Source organism: Crinia signifera, chromosome 9 (genome assembly GCF_055691185.1).
Source record: "Crinia signifera chromosome 9, ASM5569118v1, whole genome shotgun sequence".
Classification (NCBI taxonomy): domain Eukaryota; kingdom Metazoa; phylum Chordata; class Amphibia; order Anura; family Myobatrachidae; genus Crinia; species Crinia signifera.
The window spans coordinates 95,824,021-95,845,853 of NC_139225.1; the positions used below are offsets into that span (position 1 = coordinate 95,824,021).

Here is a 21,833-nt window from a genome sequence, read left to right on the forward strand (position 1 = left end):
TCTCCCCTACCCATGTGGGTGTCTGACTTCTTCCTATGTGTTCCTCTGACCTCAATTTCAATATGCTCCTCTGACCACCTTAACCATGTGTTCTTCTCACCCCTTCTCTACCTACTGTATCTGTAACTTTGCTTCAGCCACCACCCCTAGTGTGTCTCCAATACATGACAAAAGGGAACCATGCAGTGACAATTTTAGTGTAGCATGTAAAAGAGGGGTGCTGGATGACGCTCCGACAGTGGGGATGCTGACAGTCAGTATCCCGACATCAGGATCCTGACTGCTGGTGCTCCGACAGGGGGGATCCTGACTGACAGGGGCTATTCTCCCTTGTGGGGGTCTACGACCCCCATAGAAAGAGAATAGAACCTGTAGCAAGCATAGAAAACCACCGGGCCCGCACCGTGGCAAGCGCAGTGAGCCCGCAAGTGGCTTGTTTGTGCTCGCCCCCCTGTCAGAGCACCGGCAGTCGGGATCCCGACGTAAGGATACTGATTGTCGGGATCCCCACTGTTGGAGCCCCATACCACACCCGTAAAAGAGAAACTGTCTTCCTGAATGTGGGTCTGTCGGTGAGAGAGTATACATGGAGCTTGCCCATAGTAATTGCATATGTTGTGGCATCAACCATACCCCCCAACTTGTACCTGCTCATTGTCAGGAAATCACTCACCATGGCCACCAACATGGGTCTGTCTTCATGGTGGTGGCAGGTGATCACACTTGCTCCTCTGGCATCCTAATAATGGTCTCCTCTGAGACCGTTGTCATTTTGGAACGACATTTTGTTTTACGTTGCTGATTCCCAGGCTGGCAGCTTCTCTCTGCTGCACTTGAAGCGGCATGGGAAACGGGGACAGTTGTCCCCACATTACTCTCATTGTCAACAAGCCACCCAGCACCTCAAAGCCAATGCAGGGTCTGCGGAGACTGTTGATATGCCACTGACATCAACATGACTCCTTTTGAGGGCCTCTTTCAGTAAAATGTAAATATTGTATTACCATTATGCCGAGAATTTAGATTACAGTACATGTAAATTCAAAATGACTCCCATGCGAAGTTGTGGTGGGTCGCTCGTTCCTGAAAATGATGGAACTAGCTTTGGCTGTCTTGAATATGTTCTAGTCACATATCAATGTATAATTTTTGACAAGGATATGGGAATAGGGTTTACTTGCACTCTTCAATCATGGCTCATAAAATGTATACCTCATATGGTGTTTGAAAGGGAAATTAAGTATTTCTGGGTACAAAGATGCAATCTATTGCATTATGGAAATGTGTATTTAATGAGTGAATTGTCAAAAATCTCCCTTTAAAAAGTTATGGAATTTCTGGTGAGATTGTATCATTGGTGCAGGAGAGGTCTCTCAGTAACGCTCCACAATGCATGAATGTTAATGGAAATATTTGAATTATTAATTAGTAAAATAATGCTATGCAAGTCTACTGTATGTCACTTAACAACAAATGAAATATGACATTGGTTTCTATCATATTAAAAATGTATTTGTATGAACTCCCTCTACTTTGTGCTCTTCAGTGTGTAAAGTATCTTGGGCCTGATTCACACTTGCTCGCTAAGCTGCATATATAGCAAAAAGATAAACAACACCCTGTGGAACACACACTCCTCCTGCCTCCCGAATCCTCATGTAACGGCATCCGTCTGCCCCAAGCTTGGGCACATCTGTGTTCACAGGGGTACACCCAGCGTTTTTATGGATGCGCCAACCGTTTTCTTGGCCATGAAATGCCGGGCAGATCTCAACAACCGCCCCTCGGGTGTCAATCAGTTTGTGAACTCCCTGGTGAGGGTTTGCACGTGCGCATTATCGCTCATGCGTAGACCCCCACCATCAGAGAAGGGGACAAATTTGGACCTGTGTGAACTGGCCTGAATTGGCCCCTTTTGTATTATTTTCTTTCCTTTCTTTCATTTATTAGGAGATATTAGGGCAGTTGGAAGGGAAGAATGGGGCTGTAGGTCAGTCTTACAGTAATCAGAAGATAAATCGGTACTTGTTTAGTTTCACGGCAGCAGCGTCTGTGTCCCCTTGCGGGGCTCGCTTCGCTCGCCCATGCTACGGGCTCGGTGGCTCGCCATGCTATCTAAAATCAACTCCATGCCAACGTGGATAGTGGGGGTATGAACCAATTCAAGTTGGCATGGACTTTATTTTAGATAGTTTTCCGAGCGCAGAACCCGGAAGTAGCGGGTGGCCATGCTGCCGCCTTGAAACTAAACAAGAACCGATAAATCTAGTTAGTACTGTAGTCTGTATTCAAGTGTATCAGTCACTACTGCAAAGAGCATAAAGCACCCCGGCACTAATGAGTCTACTAAGGCTTTGAAGATAGGTTCACAACCATGGTAAATGTATCTCCACCACTGTTTCTTGTTTCTGCTGACCCATTTTTTTTTTTCTATTACAGACTTTTTAGCTACAGCGTGATCTATCTTAAGGGGCTTTTTTTTTTTTTATCCCGGGGGTGTCCAATTCATCCTCTTTAATTTTAAGAGATTGTCCAGCTAAGGTCTACAAAGCTGATGATATGATGTGCAATATATTTATTCCTCCCATGACATGAATTAATCTGCCATGTGTTATAATGCTAACCACATAATTATCTAATATCAAAGCTCTTCATCACCTCCTCCTTTGTATGTCTCCTGTGTGTTTCTGACATGACAGTGGTGGGTGAAACAGAGCCATAACTGTATTCACTCTTTAACCATACCTCCCAACATTATCTTAATACGAATGAAAAATGCATACGGCTGTTATATTCATATGCAAACTTGTATTCCGAAGGGGAATTTACAAAGCAGTCTAATACGACTGCTTTGTATTTTCCGATGACGTATTTATTCGTATTGGCCACTAATACGAATTCGTATTGGCAACCTGCACGGATCAGTCAGATCTGTGCAGGCTGCAGTGTGTAAAAAAAAAAAAAAAGGCTTGCTGGGACTCATAGTTCCACAGCAAAACCCAATGTTTTTTTCAATTTTTTACCCTTGAATCAGCCCTGTACCCACAGCCCAGGGGACAGCAACAGGCTTCAGCCTTGGCAGGTAAGTTCTGTAAGGCGGACCCCTTCATTGGGGGGGGGGGAGGGGGAGGGGGCAGGACCAGGCTGACTGGTCGTTAGGGATGAATGCTTTGTCCGGGGGACTTGTGTAAAAGTCTCCCCCCCGGCTGTGGCATTACCCAGCTGGCGGTTCGGGCCTGGGGCTGGTTTTCAAAATATGGGGGACCCCTACTCGTTTTGTCCCCCGTATTTGGGAGCCAGGACCGGCCCTGGGACTTTGTGCTGGTTGTAAATAATCACTGAAACCCTACTCAAATTGTTTCCTGATTTTTTTACAACCAGGACCGGCTCTTTGAGCCTGGTGCTGGTTATGGTGGTGGTGGGGGGGTTTCCATTTATTTATTCTATTTATTTATCTCTTTTTTTTTTACACTGCAGCCTGCATGGTTCTACCAAATACGCCAGGAAAATTAAGTGTATTTGGCCGGCAATTAGCGTCCGTTTACCGCTAAATTAGGAATCACCATTCTTTTGAATGGTGATTCCTAGACGTATTCTTTTTTTTCCAAAATATGTTTTATTGAACCTCACAGGTCATAAATGATACATACAATGAAGCTAGTATTAAGGTATCAAGTGAGGAACAATTCACCATTTTCAAATTTTCCAAAACTTATATAAACAGAGGAAGGAACATAATATGGTAACTCTATTAGTAATTCCATGTTGGACATAATATTGGTGTAAGGATACATATGGCGTGTGTGAAGCCAGAGGCATCACCAATCATTGAAAAGGAGCGTTACCAAAAACAAAAAAAAAATAAAAATAAAACAAAAATTATATATATATATATATACATATATAATAAAACAAAGAACAATAACATCAACTGTCCGCTCCCAACTCCAAGCCGACAACCCATCCATGGACTGATCCAGCCGTCCAGCAGGAAAGAAGGAGAGAGGTAAGGGGTTATGTGAAAGAGGAAGAGAGCAGGTAAGAGAGTAGCAAAGGCCTAGTAGTTACATAATTATGGGGGTTCTGTTCTGAAGAAGCTGAAGGTTATACCATGAAGTGGACTGGAAGCAGGTCTGGATGGCCTCTTTGGTCCTGGGGGGCAGGGTCTGAATGTATTTGTCCCACACTTGGAACAGGACCGAAGTCTTAGATTCCTTGTGCAGAGATGCCTCCAACCAGTCCATGGTAAATAGGAAAAGTAATCGAGACGTTGCCATCTCCAGTGAGGGGGCAGTGTCATGTATCCACTGCTGCAGAATAGCCTTCCTACCTACCGCTGATAAAAGTACAAGAAGTTTTTTATCATGTTTGGGGACCCCAGTTTGGTCTGCCACATATCCAAATAAAGCCCAGGAGTCACTGCAGTGAAAGGTCAGTTTCAGTGAAGAGGCAGCGTAATTATGCAGGGTATTCCAGAAGGTTTGAATATGGGGGCAGGACCATAGGCAGTGGAATAAGTCTGCCCCATGTGAGTGACATTTTGGGCAGTCAGAAGAATCAGCAGTACCCATCAGGTGGCAACGTTTAGGGGAAAAGTATGCCCTGTGGAGGATCTTGTAGGACATTTCTTGATAAGAGCTAGCAGGGATGAGCCTCAGATTTAAAAGGAATGTGGATAAGATGGTGTCAGGGTCAAGGGTTGTGATTTGTGAAGACCATTTGTGAAGACTCGGAAGGTCCGAATCAGGATCCAATTCGGGGCGTATTCGAGCATATAATGTAGATATGGTATGTGTACGGGTGCGGATGACGGAGTCAAGAGGGTTCGTAATGTCTTGGGGTGTTAGTTTGGGCAGTATGGATCTTAAGTAGTGAATGGCTTGGAGGTAAGCAAATTTATGTTGAGGGGCCAAATGAAAGCGTGACATGGCTTCGTCGAAAGTTAGTGGTTCGTGTGAAGTGTTCAGTAAGTGGCGTAGGGATAAAATGCCTAGAGAGCGCCATGAAGTAAAAGGAGACATGGCTTTGCCGTTCTGAAATTCTAGGTTGCCGACTAGAGGGAGAGACAGGGAGTGGTAATGTTTTAAATGTAGAGATTTCCTAGCACGTCGCCATGCATGAACAGTGGAAGAAAGGAGGAGGTTATCGTATTGGCTGGATTTTAATTGGGAGGGTTTAGCATGTAAAATAAAGCTAAGAGAAAGGGGATAGCACAGTTGGGAATCTAGGGATACATCTGTAAAGATGTTGGAGTCAGTAATCCAATCTACTGCGAAGCGAAGAATACAGGCTAGGTTATAATATTTAATGTTGGGCAAGTTGACACCACCTCTTTGGGTAGTTTGCATTAATTTATAAAGACTAATCCTGGGTTTTTTGGAGTTCCAAATAAATTTAGAGATCATGGCATTAAGCGCTGACAGGTCAGATTTGGTAAGCAAAATTGGGGTCATTTGTAAAGTGTATAAAAGCTTGGGGAAGCTAGCCATTTTAAAGAGGTTACAGCGCCCTAGAAGGTTAAGAGGCAGATTTTGCCAGAGAGCAAGTTCCTGTTTTATTTTTTGAATAACCGGAGTGATGTTACATGCGTATAGGTTATGGGGATGTGGGGGAAGAATAATGCCTAGAAAGGTTATGTGAGAGGGAGCCCATTTAAAGGGAAAAGGAGTGGACCATCCTATCCGTGCCTGGCCAAATATGGCCAAAGCTTCGGATTTTTGAAAATTAATCGAAAATCCAGCAAAGGAGGAGAATCTATTAATTGTGTCAATGAGAAAAGGGACAGAATATTTGGGATTGGATAGAAAGAGGAGGATGTCATCCGCAAAAGCCACCGTACGTAACTCCCTAGTGCCTATAGAAATACCCTGTAAGTGAGGTGACGATGAAATATAGCGGAGGAGCGGTTCAAGTGCTAAATTAAAGAGTAGGGGAGATAGGGGGCATCCCTGACGGGTCCCTCTTTCAAGGGGAAAGGAGGGGGAGGTGACGTTGTTAACTGTTACTTTAGCTATGGGGTTGGTATACAGGGATTTAATGAGAGCTCGAAAAGACTCACCAAATAGTTGGCTAGCCAGAACTCTATGGAGATGAGGCCAAGCAATCTGGTCAAAAGCCTTTTCGGCATCTAAATTCAATAGAATATTGTCATGAATTTGATGGAGACGGGTATAGGAGATAGCGGCAATGGCTGCACGGATGCCCATCACAGATTGTCTCCCTTTAACAAAGCCCAACTGGGCAGGTGAGATCAAATGTGGTAGACACTTCTGCAGGCGATTAGCCATTAATTTCGTTAAAATTTTAAAATCTTGGTTTAGAAGGGATATAGGGCGATATGAGCCGACAAGAGAGGGGTCCTTGCCAGGTTTCGGGAGGACTATAATTTGAGCTTCATTGAAATTATGTGGTAGGTTTCTTGAGGTCAGAATATGGTTAAAAAGAAGGGCCAAAGTCGGGGAAATTTCAGGGCAGAGTAGCTTGTAGAACTCAGCACCAAAACCATCTGGGCCTGGACTTTTGCCATTAGGGAGGGATTTAATGGTGGTGCATATTTCCTCCTTCGTGATAGGGCTATCTAACATGTCGCTTTCCTCCTGTGAAAGTGTGGGTAGGTTAGAGGCTGTTAAAAAAACTTCACTTTCAGTTATATTGTCTGGGCCTACTGAGTACAAAGATTTATAAAAATCCATGAATTCTGTGCAAATGGCGTTGGGATCAGTGAGAAGTGTTCCTGATTGTTTGATCGTGTGGACCCACGTGCGGGAGCGTGATCCTTTAATTAGGTTGGCCAGAAGCTTGCCAGATTTGTTTCCAAATCTATGTAGCTTATTTTTAAAATAGTTATGACTGGTCTGGGCGTGTTCTGTGAGAAATGTGTCGTAAAGCAGTTTAGAGGAGAGATACGCCTCCTTGGTAGCAGGGGTGTCAGAGTGTTTATAGGTTCTGTAAGCCTCAGTAAGAGTCCTACTTAAGTCTTTTAATCGGAGTGTAAACCGTTTGCGAGTAGAGCTTACGTAGGACATAATGTGTCCTCTGAGTACTGCTTTCGAAGCGTTCCAAAACAGTGGGGGATCATTAACATGAGTTGTATTATCAGTAGTGTAGTTGAGCCATGAATGTTTAAGATGCAATAGGAAATCATTAGAGTAAAAAAGATGGGTCGGAAAGCGCCAACATTTGGTGAAGGATTGGGGGAGGGACAGTCTAATAGATAGCAAGATAGGGGCATGATCAGAGATGATGATATCATGAATAGAGGTATGTGTCACCTTAGGGAGGAGATGATCTGAGATAAATAAATAGTCTATACGAGAGTGTGTCGAGTGGGGGTGGGAGAAGAATGAATAATCTCTTTGTAGGGGGTGAAAGATACGCCAAGGGTCGGTCAAGGAGAGCTGAGAGCATAAAGGTGAAAGAAGATTAGAAAGTGCTAGAGGCTGGCGTGAACTCACCCCTGATCTGTCCATGGATGGGTCGACGACTGCATTAAAGTCTCCTCCAAGGATGAGGTTGGTATGTTCCCATGAGAGCAATTTCTGTAGGACTAAGGAAAAAAAGGATTCATTAGGGTTCGTAGGGGCATAAACATTGAACAAGGTATAAGTAATATTATCAATAAGTACATCTAGCAGGATAAATCTACCATCGGGGTCTATAGACTTTCTGACTATAGAATATTGTAGATTTTTGTTGAATAAAATAGCCTTACCTCTAGTTTTGTTGGTAAATGGAGCAGAAATGTATTCGCCTAGCCATGGGACCCTAAGTGCAGGTTGTGAGCCATCAACCCAGTGGGTCTCCTGTAAAAAAACAATGTGTGGGGACATACGTTGTAAATGTGTGAGGACTTTGCGCCGTTTAACTGGGTGATTTAGGCCCTCTACATTCCAGGAAATAACATTAAACGAGAGAAGAGGGGTATCTCTCCCGGAGGATATAGGTGAAGGAGTGTGGTCAGTTATGCTAACCAACTCCTGTGAGCGGGATCATATAGTAAGATGTAAATGATAAGGGAAACCCCCCTCCGTCCCAGCGAGCGAAGGGGGGGCACCCCACAGAGGGAATCGGCCCGAGGTCAGAGTGGACAAAAACAAAAAACAACCTGTAAACTAATAGAAAGAACATTAGCAATAAAACATATAGAGACCCAACGGTCGCCTAACTAGCATTCAGTATGTGAAAATATTCACACATCATAGCCAACATACAGTTAAATGTAAATGAGGTGTCCACAGGTATAATTGACAGCACCCACAGTAGGCTCCAGCAGAAGGGGAGAAAACCTTATGAAAGAGGGAGGAGTTCAGGTGTCCGGAATTGAGAAATGAGCTTTTGCATCTTCTGGGGTGTCAAAGAAGCGTGGCTTTCCATCCTCAAACACCCGAAGACGAGCCGGGTATATTAGGGAGAATTTGATGCTGGAGTCAATGAGATGTTTGCAGACCGGTGTAAATTCCTTGCGCTTGGCGGCTACCAAAGCGGAAAAGTCCTGGAAGATGAGTAGGCGTTCTCCATTGTAGGAGATTCCTAGACGTATTCTATCGATGGCTTATCCATTTGTATTTACGTATTTTCGGGGTAGTAAATCCCGAAAATACGAAAATTGTATTTTACTATACAAATATGAATTTTTAATACGAATTTAGCGTAGTAAATTTCCCCGTGTGTCACACCCTGAAAAACATCTGGGGCCAAATGTAATAGGGTGAGAGTTTCAGAAAATAAGAGATTTTTGGGAGAGTTTTCCCATGTTTTTTAAAGCAGCAATCAATTACACTGCAAAACCAGGTTGATTTTGCCATGTAATTGATTGCTGCTTTAAAAAACATGGGAAAACTCTCCCAAAATCTCTCACTTTCTGAAACTCTCACCCCATTACATTTGGCCCCTGAACTTAGTTTTAACTTTAATTGAAAACTTTCAAAATCTTTCAAATTTTAGTATTTGTGTAGTTTCACGATGGCAGCTCTGCACTAAGTTTGAATCCAACGTTATCAGCATAGCCCCGGCAGCAGCGCTACACTAAGTTTGTTTGAAGCTACATTATCAGCGTAGTCCAATGGCTGCACGGCTGCCTTACTTCTGTAGTTAATTTGAAGCTACGTTATCAGCGTAGCTCATAGGCTGCCTTACAAATGTAGTTTCACGGCAGCAGCTTGAACTACGTTGTCAGCATAGTGACTCCACAGCGGCCATGCGATGACAGGTCATTGTGGCACTTGTAGTTCCACAGAGAAATAGACAGCCTGGCACACCGCTAACAAAGGGGGCGTCTAAAGTAGACACACCGGCAGACCGGTAACAAACACTAAAAGTATAGCGCTGGCAAACTGCTAACAAAGCGGTCTTCAAAATTTAGACGCTGTATCGTCTTAATTTAGACACTAACAAAGGGTGTATCTAAATTTAGACTCTCTAGCATTTAAATTTTGACGCTCTGCAAACCGCTAACAAGGGTGCATCTAAATGTAGACGCTCTAGCATCTAAATTTAGGGGGGGGGGGGGGGCAGAGCGAATTGTATAGTGTGTACGCACCCTTATTGCTTTTTTTTCTCTATTTAGGCTACATTGGTAGGTAATAATTGCAGTTAGATGCTTTTAACTGTATTGCAGTCATTCCTTTAGCATAAGTGAAATTAGCAGAACCATTGTACTGTGAGCTCCTAGATTGATCACCTCCTTACTTTACACTTGTAGACTGAATTAATGGAATTATTCTGCATTGCTCTTTTAGATCATGCATCATGTCTCTAACTACTTCAGGAGCCCTGTCATTCCAAAACACCAGGAGCTGACATACAACACATAAGGTCTAGATTCTGATGTCCTCTACATATACAGTAAAATGTGGTTAAGGAGGGTCACATATTCTAAGTAGAGGCTGAGATCTCAGTGTAACATTGTGCATTGAGCAGATGTTCAATGGCTGGCATAAATATCAAATACTCTGGTGAATCAACTGTGTTATAAATTTGGGTACCCTAAACGGCTTTGTGATCGGTGCCAGGTGCTCTCATTCCATTATTGGATGACTGCCTGCAGCTTATACATGAATATTCTGAATACATAAAGATTATTTCTCATTGTACAAGAGTACACCTCTCTTCTTTTCTTACATTTCCATACCCATCTGAAAACATCTGTTAACAGAAATTAAACACTGCAGCTCAATGATCCGTTGTTCTGTGTTCTTTTCTCTAAAGCCATGGAGGTGTAACTGCTTTACTGCTGGAAAAAATCTCACTTATAGTGAGTACATGCACCTTTAAGCCGAGAACCTACCAGTTCTTTTAACATACTTTCTATTTCAAGTATCTATTGATACTGCTTTCACATTGCTTATACCCCTTTTCCATCTACAAGCCGGGTCGCACCCAGGATTTTGTACCCGGCTACAACCTAGGTACGACCCGGCTTGCGAACCCATTCACACTAGAGTCCCCACCCAGCATAATGCCGGGCGGGTGACGTTATCGGGAGGTGGGGTTGGGGAGGCGCTAGGAGATGAGCATCTCCCAGCGCCGGCTTTTGCGCTGTAGTGAACAGGACCCGGGTCGCATCAACCCCGGCTACCCGTTTACACTACACAGTGACCCAGTTTGAACCCATGTTCAACCCTGGTCGCTACCTGGGTAGAAATGCCGGGTCTCACAACCTGGGTTATTCCAACAGGGAGTATTTCCACCTGCCTAAAATCCTGGGTTTTGCGCGGTCCCGTGCAAAAACCCGGGATATTTAGGCTAGTGGAAAAGGGGTATAAGCTGGATCGGACCCAGGATTTTGATCCTTTCACTCTAAACCCGGGTCACCCATTATACACAAGGAGACCCGGGTTTAACCCTTCGTATAATCCAGGTTGAATTGCATTGAAAAATCTTTTTTCACAGACCTATCATGTTGGCTGTGCAGAAGATACATTGGCGCATCTGGCTGTATGTACAAGTACACATACACTTGCTGCATGGACTGACATACCAGCTGGGTGGGCAAATTCAAATACCCCTTCAGCTGTGATGTCAGTACGACACATCAAGCAGACGATTGGTACGTTTATATGCTTATCTGTATCGGCCACTCTTGCCGGTGCAATGGCCCGGTTTAAGGTGCGTACACATGGTTCGATTCCATTTTCATTTAGATTTGATTTGACCGATTTGACCTGTTCTTAAGTTTTTTCTAATTCTTTTTGATTTTCACTAATTCCCATTCGATTTACTATTCGATGTGCATTCGATTTGCACCATTCGATTTCAATTCGATCTCAGAGTGTTCCTAATCCTTGAGACAGGAGATTGAAATCGAATCTGAATCTAATTGAATGCAGCAGTGAACACAATAAATTTGCACTATCTACTATTAGATTTCCACCAAGATATTTTTTCTATTCGATTTCCACTACACGTGAGTGCGCATTGGGGTCAAATCTGCATCGTATGCTAATAAAAGCATTCGCTGTCCATTCGACTTTGATTAGATTTTGCTTCTATAAGCAACATCAAATAGAAATATAGTGCATATATCACCATGTGTACCCATTATTAGACTGGGCTGAACCAGCAGTGTTGTTTGTTTGTTTTTTATTAACCCAACTTACTAAGAACAAACTAATCTTGTCTGCTTATGTTTTGAACATTTACTGGTGTCTTTTGTAACTTGTTAATTTGAATCCAAGTAGTAATTTAACATGGGCTAATTGTTCCCCTGGGGTTATTTTTTAGGGCCCTCAACAGGCTCTAAAGAAATATCTTCGAAAAGTAGCCCATTAACCCTGATGGGCTTTCGCCCCCCCAAAAAACTAATATGACCAATGACTATCCAATTACTGCCCTTCTTTTCTGGCCAAAAAGAGTCCCATTTCGGTTGGTCACATATAGGATCCGGAATATGTTCCCGTGCCCATAAGTTATTGCGGATTTGCGGGATGTTTCACGCAGAGTATGCTTTGTGTGCCTGAAGCACCTGAAGTATATTGCCCAATAACTGCGGGCATAGGGGGACCAGAACACTGGCATCAGGGCTAAGTGGGTAGCCCCCGGTAAACCTATTTGCAGCAGCAAACTATACTAGGTCGCCTGTGCAAAAATTTTGTATGTGAATGGGCCAAAAGTTAATTTTTAACTTTGAATTTTAAACAAACAACACAAAGTGCAATTCTAAATGAACAATTTGTCAGAAGCGGAAAACTTAGTCTTTAAACTGGTGCCTCGTTTATTGATTTTGGTTAAGTGTCAAGGGAGAAAAAAGGGATTGTCACCAAAAATCACCTTCTATAAATAATATAAACGACATACTCTAATTGCCCAACATGTTTTCGCCTGTAAATTGATCATTTTTTGGGGGCCCAAAAAAATGGGCACTAATTGAATTGTCCAATTTTTTTTAAACGGTTTTAGAAATGATCATGCCTAATTGAATTCCAATTTGTATCTCATTAAATTGTGTCTGTACACGTGTGTTTTGCCCATCTGTTACCAATTAATATACAGCGTGTTAATCCATGTGTGCAATATACAGCACTAATCAATGAACATCACAAGTTACTAACGGTTACCATTTTTGATGTCCAGCTTTCTTGTGTTTAACTCTGAGAAGCACAGAAATGAGTATCTCCTTGAAATTGGTGATATAATCTTCCCATCTACTTTACACTTGTACAGTAAAGTATTATGTGAAGCAATTTCAGCCGAATGTCCCGCTGGGGTTTTATTACACAAAAAACATTGTACTTTAATACTATTTTAATGTAGATGTCAGATCATTTTATAATTGGGTATTTGGTTTTAATTGTATGCAATCCTGTCTTCTTCATAAAATTATGTCTGAGAGTCAAACCAAAATGAGTTGTCATTTTGCATTTATTAAGTGAAGGGAACAGCGAGAGGAAAGTCATTTTGAGTTATGCCACTGGAAAAGCATTTAGCATGGCCTCACCATTGCAATTATCCGTTAAATGTTTTTTTTTTTTTTTTACATCAGACTTGTCAAGATGGCCTTACTAGAGTTCTTGTTATTGAGAGAAGTTAATAAAAAAAACACTTCATTAACTACTGACATGAACCTGTTGACAACTCATTTAAATAACAATAGAGGCATTAAATTGACATACTGTATATTTATTCTGAGGTGTGCTGTGGGTCTCGAAACAGACTCCCAGACAATGTGCCAAGAGGAAAAAAAATAGATTGAGAGATGTAAGTAGACACCTCTGTCACAATTGACTGCTGAACACTATAGCAGCAAGCGTTAAAAATGAGGATGCACTTGGGACCCAGCTACAACATGCACTGTATGTAGATCTTATTACTGAGATTTGTTTCCAAAGCTGCACTAGCCTTTTATTCCTGTTTCCTCCAGTGTTGATCCCAGGTACTTAAAGAAGAAAATGGACAAATTAAGAACTTAAAATAGAGACTGACTGCAATTTAGAAAATTGTGATGCATTGAAAGATAAGATAAAACCTGACAATAACGGACTATGGGACCAGAGGGTTATCTTTTACTGCACCATAAAGTTTTTGGGACTGTAATAAGGCTCTCGTGTAATTCATTGAATGCACAGCTTTAGCTATTGTAGTCTTCTACTTGTATTCTGGAAAAGTATATTACGTAATGGAAATAAATCACAGCGATGTTCAATCATATAACATCCCTCAATGACCAAACACAAATATGCTGTAATGTTTGTGAGTGACACTTTCAGCTCGGAACGCACTGTCACCTGTAGCGTTATACAGCTGACGACCTGGCAGGAGACAAGTGGACTTCTATTAATGCACCAACTAAATAAGAAATCATTGCAGTATGTCTTTTTGCATCAATTATAATAATTATTTCAGTCTTACCACATCATTCTCCAAAGGGAGGTTATGACCACAGACGCTTTATACATTAATAGTTAGGCAATTTTTCACATTTATTACATTTATGTTGAAGCTCAGAATTATTTTCTTTCTCTAAGGGTAAAAAGGTGAAGTTTAAACAGTGTTTTTTTATTGCATTTTTAATAGTTTGGAGTGAGCGGTTGGAAGTGTACAGGAGGGTAATTGGAGAGAGGGGAGGATGTAAGTGTACAGGAGGGTAATTGGACAGTGGAGGATGTAAGTGTACAGGAGGGTAATTAGAGAGAGGGGAGGATGTAAGTGTACAGGAGGGTAATTAGAGAGAGGGGAGGATGGGAGTGTACAGGAGGGTAATTGGAGAGCAGAGGATGGAAGTGTACAGGAGGGTAATTGGAGAGAGGAGGATGTAAGTGTACACGAGGGTAATTAGAGAGAGGGGAGGATGTAAGTGTACAGGAGGGTAATTAGAGAGAGGGGAGGATGGGAGTGTACAGGAGGGTAATTGGACAGTGGAGGATGTAAGTGTACAGGAGGGTAATTGGAGAGAGGAGGATGTAAGTGTACAGGAGGGTAATTGGAGAGAGGAGGATGGGAGTGTACAGGAGGGTAATTGGAGAGAGGAGGATGTAAGTGTACAGGAGGGTAATTAGAGATAGGGGAGGATGTAAGTGTACAGGAGGGTAATTAGAGAGAGGGGAGGATGGGAGTGTACAGGAGGGTAATTGGACAGTGGAGGATGTAAGTGTACAGGAGGGTAATTGGAGAGAGGAGGATGGAAGGGGAAGTGTACAGGAGGGTAATTGGAGAGAGGAGGATGGAAGTGTACAGGAGGGTAATTAGAGAGGGGGAGGATGGGAGTGTACATGAGGGTAATTGGACAGTGGAGGATGTAAGTGTACAGGAGGGTAATTGTAGAGATGAGGATGGAAGGGAAAGTGTGCAGGAGGATAATTGGAGAGAGGAGGATGGAAGGGGAAGTGTACAGGAGGGTAATTAGAGAGAGGAGGATGGAAGTGTACAGGAGGGTAATTAGAGAGAGGGGAGGATGGGAGTGTACATGAGGGTAATTGGACAGTGGAGGATGTAAGTGAACAGGAGGGTAATTGGAGAGAGGAGGATGGAAGGGGAAGTGTACAGGAGGGTAATTGGAGAGAGGAGGATGGAAGGAAGGGGAAGTGTACAGGAGGGTATTTGGAGAGTGGAGGATGTAAGAGTTTTTAATTTTAGCCCATTGTTAAAGTGGATTAGGGGGGTATTCAATCTGTGGCAATATATACCGACAGGAAATATCGGCACTTCTATTCAATGCTGTTGTTAACGAACAGCATTGAAGTCTGTCAGATCCATCTTATTTTAAAGTTGGATCTGTTTTGTTGGAAACGTATGGATTGTCAAATACACAGCCATTTTCAGATAGTTTGCGGCTGCTTCCGATTTCAGGACTTTTTGACACCTGACAATTTGTACATTGAACACCAACAGTCGAATTGTCGAGATGTTCCAACCGTCATAATCCTGGATTAAATGTTGAAGGGTCTGAATATACATGTTATTGTTTTGCCAGGCTTTATTGTCCCCCCCCCCCCCCCAAAAAAAAAAAAAAACAACAACCAGGCATGAAGGTCGACATGGGGTTAGATCGACAGGATCATTAGGTTGAAAGGGTCATTAAGTCACAAGAGGCAAGATTATTGTCCAAGTGTGTGCGCAACAAAATCAATGTGCAGCTATTCTCTAATTCACAAGGTAGAGACACCTTAAACTACCCAGGATACAGGTGCAAAGAGAAGAAAGAGTGAATCAGAAATAATAGCGCAAACAGATAACCATGCAATCAAGGTGTTCAAAGCCTTGCTTTAAATATACAAAACCAGTTTGAACTTTAGACAGGTTCACAGGTGTGTTGTCAAGAATGATCCAAATATATCGATCTTTCTCCAAATTCTCCCCTAGTACAAACACAGGGGAGATATAGTAGAAGGCAACATAGTGCAAATCAGTAAAATCAAACAATTTTTTAATGTGTCAGATACACTCACAATAAAATGACTTGGTATAAAAGCATAGACAATGTGTCCCCGGGCAAAGCAGCATACCGATGGTATCCACGGTATCCTCCCTCAGGCTGGGTCCCTTGATCCGGATACAAGGGGGTTCAGTTAAGGTCTCACCGCTCAGCACAGCTATGTCCACAGGTCCACAAGTCCAAAAGTGACATGCAGTCACGCTTAAACGCGTTTTCGGAATAGGTCCTTCATCAGAAGCGTGAAGGGCATGTCCAAATCAGGGCATATATATACCCCAGTAAATTACACATACAGGTGTACAAAATCACCGCTAATCGGCGTTCAGCGTCCGGCCTCCAAGTGAAAAACAATATGGCGGTGCGTTCCAAAGACCGGAAATTCGTCATTAAGTCGACATGGGGTATTTCACTTTTTTTTTTAGCTGACATGTGTCGACAGGCGTTATTGCATGCCCTACCATCCACTAGGGCATAGTGGTAGAATAAAATAGTGTTCCTGAAGCATGGTAAGTGCAGTGAGCCATGCAAGGGGATGCAGTGCACATTTTTGGTGTCCATGTCGACTGTGTCGACATTTGGGACAACAAAAGTGAAATACCCCATGTCAACCTTTTCACTGCCGACCTTCCCTATGTCGACCTAGTGACCCTGTTGACATAACCCCATGCTGACCTTCAATCATGTCAACTGTCATGCATGTCGACCTAGTTACTGTCTATCCTATGATCCATACCCCTTCTAGGATCTTCTTGTTAATCTTCCATTTTTAGAAAGTTTACATGTACAGGTCACAGTCAGTTCGACAGCACAAAGTGTCCCTGCCTATTAATGCTTGCCTAGGTACTGAGTTTTGAGACCTGTCATCTGTTGCAGTGCTGGAATTAATTTTATTTTCATATTCTAAAACATTTAATTTTTGCCTTTTTCATTTTTTTTAGTAACTGAAAGTCAAGATATATAATGTGCTTGGTTCTTATATGATCTGTTAACTTGATTTTCTTTTCTTAAAGACTAGCATTGCATCGCACATATAGTCTGTGTCATCAATGTATGACGTTAACTGGGTTCCATAAGATAAAAAAAAATTAGCTTTTGTCCCATTGTTAGCTGTAGTCAGTGAGCATTTTATACTCTGTTTATAGAATGTAGTGACCATGGTAACTAATTGTAGTTCAACAAACGAACAAAGTGAACTAGTAAACAGAATGCATACTCTATATACTGTAAATACAATATTCTTCTACCCTTTTCACATCGCAACTCAATCCCGGGTTTTTGCCGGGTTGAGATGCGCTGTGAAAGCACCAATTCCTCTAACCCAGGTCGACCAACCGGCACTTTAACACTGCTATAAGAAGAGTTAAACCGGGGTCGCCCTGTGTATAATTGCTGACCCAGGTTTAATGCGAAAGTGCAGGACCCGGGTCGGACTCGGGATCGAGATCAGCAGTGTGAAAGCGGTATTAGTTGTCAATAGATTTGTGTGTATGTTGAACTGGTCATCATTTTGTAATAATTTTCTTTATTTCTTTTAGTAATCAGGCCACTGTACTACATCTATACTGTTGTAGTGTATACTGTATGTAAATGTCTGTTTACATTGTGTTGCAGAACCTGGATAAGACGGTGAAAGATGAAGCCATCATTGTTTGTAACCTTTTTGATCTGCACTGCCATTAATGCTGATGTGAAACTGGTGTCTAAAAGAAACTCAGGTAAGAGAGTATATTTTATAATTTTTTAATCTTTCTGTATTTCATCAATTTGTATTGATATTGAATTGCGTTGTCTAAGGTCTAGTGAGAATTTTAAGGTTGTATATTTTTATCCAAGGATGTCACTAGTATTGGTTGTTGATATGTGTTTAAGAGAATCAATATTTAAAATGTTCAGTAAGCTTTGGATTGGCTGATATCAGCAACGTAATAATGCACATGTGATGCAGGGACTGCCATGTGCGCACACACACACACATACAGTTGGCCATGTCTTTACCTCTACATTCCATGATTGACTTACACCACTTTTACACCAAATAGACAGGTCACATCCAGGATTTTGTTTCCGACACCAACCCAGGCGCAACCCAGCTTGTGAACTGCCAAGATTGGTGTCCCTACCCGGCATAGTGCCAGGCGGGTAACGTTAGAAGAGGTGGGTCCTGAGCCATTTTATAGGGACTTTCCTGCTGTCTCAACCATGGGCAACAATGTCCGACGGTGAGTTGGGGGCAGTTGGTAAACCCTCTGCCAGTCGCTGCTCTGCTTAGCTGAGCAGCCGTGAATTGATGCTTTGCTGGTAAACAAAGTATCTATTCATAGGAGACTGAGGGCATGGCCAGCAGCTCACGGAGGCGACAAATGAATGACGTGGATCGCGATCACGGCATTCACGTGAAGCCACCCCCTCTTTGAGGCTACACCACCTTTCCAGGTTGATGGCTGCAAAGCCATGCACTTAATCCCTAGTTATAAATCAAGGTCTCCGATCCTTTTTAGTTTCCATAGAATCTGACTGTCCTGCTGCCAGCAGTATTGCACCCAGTAGAACAAGTTAAATGACCTTGATTTTAGTGGCAGTTGTACTGCGCAGTAAAAAATCCACAAATCTGAAATACATAGGCAGACCGATAAGGAATTAAGAGCCTGATTCAGAATTGTATGCAATTCCGATATTTACGGTGTTGAACTGTTTGGGAAACTGTGTATTAGTCACCAGGGTAACTTAGTGATGTTTATTTACATAGCAAGGGGTTCATGGCAAAAAAAAAGGCATGTTGAGAACTTTTTGGGGGGTATCTCAGGCTGAAACTGCATATGCAGAAAACAAAGCTCCCCTGTCTAGTTTCCCATGGTCATTCTATGCGACCACAGGGTTATTTAAATGGTAAATTGTCAAAAAATCTGAGACTGACAATGCGGTTTGGTTGGTATGCAGCAGCTTGGATTTAAAAGACTGGGTCAATATATTTCCAGGTGGCTACAGCATTAGCATATTCTAAAACATTAGCTGCATACAAATTCACAGCTACAAATGCATTAGCAACTCATCTGAATTGCCCCTAAATCCAAACGTATAGTGCTACAAAAGACTCCCCACATCCTACACAATACAACCTTGATTTCCATTGTCTGTGCTTGGTAAGGCACCTTCATTCCTCAAGGATGGCCAATTGGGATAAAGGGAGAGAATTATCATTGGGAGAGAATTCTCAAAACATTTCTAAAGAGAACAACAAGCAGTCAGATTTTAGATATCATTTATCTAGAAAATTCTATTAAATGATAGCTTTAGTCTTATTGGTAGATGGGGCAACATCTCCACTTTAGTAGATTTGTCAAGTTGTACCCTATATTGCAGAAAATAAAGTTTAAAAAGAACTAAACAAAAACAGGTTAAAATTCCCCACTCTTGAATCCATATTATTGCTTATGATGTGGTATGACATGGTCTACCATGTTGTCAAAATGTTGTTACTGGCAGCCCTGTGGTTTAATTACTGTAACTAGGGAGATAACCTAGCATTGCATTTTGTATCTTATTGGTATAAGATGTTCCTGGTAACCAAGGTCAATATAGCATTCCATGTGGTATCTTCTTGGCAAAAGGTATTCCTGATAACTGGGGACAATCTAGCAATGCATCTGGTATCTTGACAAAAGGTATCCTTGGTAACCGTGAAACATTCTAGCATTTCATCTGGTATCTTATTAGTAAAAGGTGCCCCGGGTAACCAGGGGACAATTCAGCATTACATCTGGTATTTTGACAAAAGGTGTCCTTGGTAACGGGAAATAATCCATAATTTCATCTGGTATTTTATTGGTAAAGGTGTCCCAGGTAACTGGGGGACAATCGAGCATTACATCTGCTATCTTATTGTTAAAAGGTGTCCTTGGTAACTGGGAAACAGTCTAGCATTGCATCTGGTATCTTCTTGGTAAAATGTGTTTCTGGTAACTGGGGGCAATCTAGCACTGCATCTGGTATTCTATTGGTAAAAGGTGTTCCTGGTAACCGGGGAAATCTTGCATTACATCTGGTATCTTATTGGTAAAAGGTGTTCATGGTAATTGGTAACAATATAGCATTACGTTTCGTATCTTATAGGTAAAAAAGTGTTTATGGTAACTGGGAAACAATCTAGAATTGCATCTGCTATCTTATAGGTAAAAGGTGTTCATGGTAATTGGTGACAATCTAGCATTACGTCTGTTATCTTATAGGTAAAAGTGTTCATGGTAATTGGTGACAATCTAGCATTACGTCTGTTATCTTATAGGTAAAAGTGTTCATGGTAATTGGTGACAATCTAGCATTACGTCTGTTCTCTTATAGGTAAAAGTGTTCATGGTAATTGGTGGCAATCTAGCATTACGTCTGTTATCTTATAGGTAAAAGTGTTCATGGTAATTGGTGACAATCTAGCATTACGTCTGTTATCTTATAGGTAAAAGTGTTCATGGTAATTGGTGGCAATCTAGCATTACGTCTGTTATCTTATAGGTAAAAGTGTTCATGGTAATTGGTGACAATCTAGCATTACGTCTGTTATCTTATAGGTAAAAGTGTTCATGGTAATTGGTGACAATCTAGCATTACGTCTGTTATCTTATAGGTAAAAGTGTTCATGGTAATTGGTGACAATCTAGCATTACGTCTGTTATCTTATAGGTAAAAGTGTTCATGGTAACTTTTTGGTGTATATATCAACCTAGGATTCAAGATGCTACTGTACATTCCAGGAATACGAATATATTCATAGTTATACAATGTTTCGTGTTTCCACAAGCCTTAATAAGCAGGAATGCTATCCGTGATCATTCTATATGGTATTTAAGACCTCCACATACAGTGTAGGCTTGTTATCTGTTTATTAGTAGCTATAAAACTGAGGTATTGATTTAGTTTATTCCTCTTCTTTCTAAAAGGTAAAAGGATAACAAGTGACTTGCTTTGGCTAGGTCGCTAAAGCTCCATTTTCCTTTTAGGCTTTGAATGTTGTGTGAGGCCGCACTTGGCTACACAATGAGACACTGGAGAGGCTTTGCTTAGTCTAGATATTGATTGAGAATTATATTGATGGGTGGCTATTTTTACACCCTTGAGATGGAAACATTGCATTGGAGAGATTCACATCATACAGACAAAATCACTGAGCGTACATAGATCGGTTCACAGGGCATCAGACCCTCTTGTTGAATGCTTCCTGACAGCTGACCTATATTACACTGTCCCTCAACCTTGTATAATCTCTACTCCTACTCTGTCAAACCTCTAACCTATGCATCAAATGAATCGCTGCTTTTATACATCAAGGTCCGCAAAAGCAATTTAATTTTGGTAATTGATGCCTAGCTGACATTGTAAATACAAATACAATTTTTAAGTAAATATGTAATAATTAACTGGATAGTTGCTTATATGACATTTTTCTGATTTCAAATTTTGCTTTTTTGAAATTGAAATGCAAAAAACCCCTTCAAAACAGTAACAAAGTAAAAAAAAAAAAAAAAAACAGCAGTTATGCTACAATAACAACAACCCAGGAATAATAAACAACAAGCAATTCAATAAACCGTTCGTGTAATCTGTACTGTATATGACCTGGTTTTTGTGTTATAAAGAAGAAACGGAACAAATGTACAAATTTGGGGAAATCACCTATTAAAACTGTTTAGAGATATTATCAGTGAAATCATTTTAGAAATCAATACAATTAAGTGTCTGATAGCCACAAGTCAGGTTCTTATGGAGTGATTCAGTATTTTTTTTTTTAAGGTGGTCATCAGCAATTTAATTGTACTGCCTTTGGGACATGATCACCCCCAGAAACAACATTTCTGTTTGCAGCCTACTAAGGTAGTGAGTAGAAATGTGCAAAAAAAAAGTGGACACTCAAACTGAAATTTTGCAGTAACTATTTCAGATGGGTTTAGATGTGCTTTGTGTGGATTAACCCGAT

General features: G+C 41.5%; 1 protein-coding gene across 3 annotated transcripts in view; it reads left to right on the forward strand.

The window, feature by feature from the left end:
* Nucleotides 1-21,833, forward strand: part of IL1RAPL2 (interleukin 1 receptor accessory protein like 2) — an 831,346-nt gene that overhangs the window by 35,654 nt on the left and 773,859 nt on the right. For all 3 annotated transcript variants that reach the window (XM_083159424.1, XM_083159423.1, XM_083159425.1), the window contains exon 2: nucleotides 17,480-17,583. In XM_083159424.1, the coding sequence (XP_083015550.1) occupies nucleotides 17,502-17,583 (82 nt within the window). In that variant the 5' untranslated portion in view covers nucleotides 17,480-17,501. The remainder of the gene's footprint in view (nucleotides 1-17,479; nucleotides 17,584-21,833) is intronic.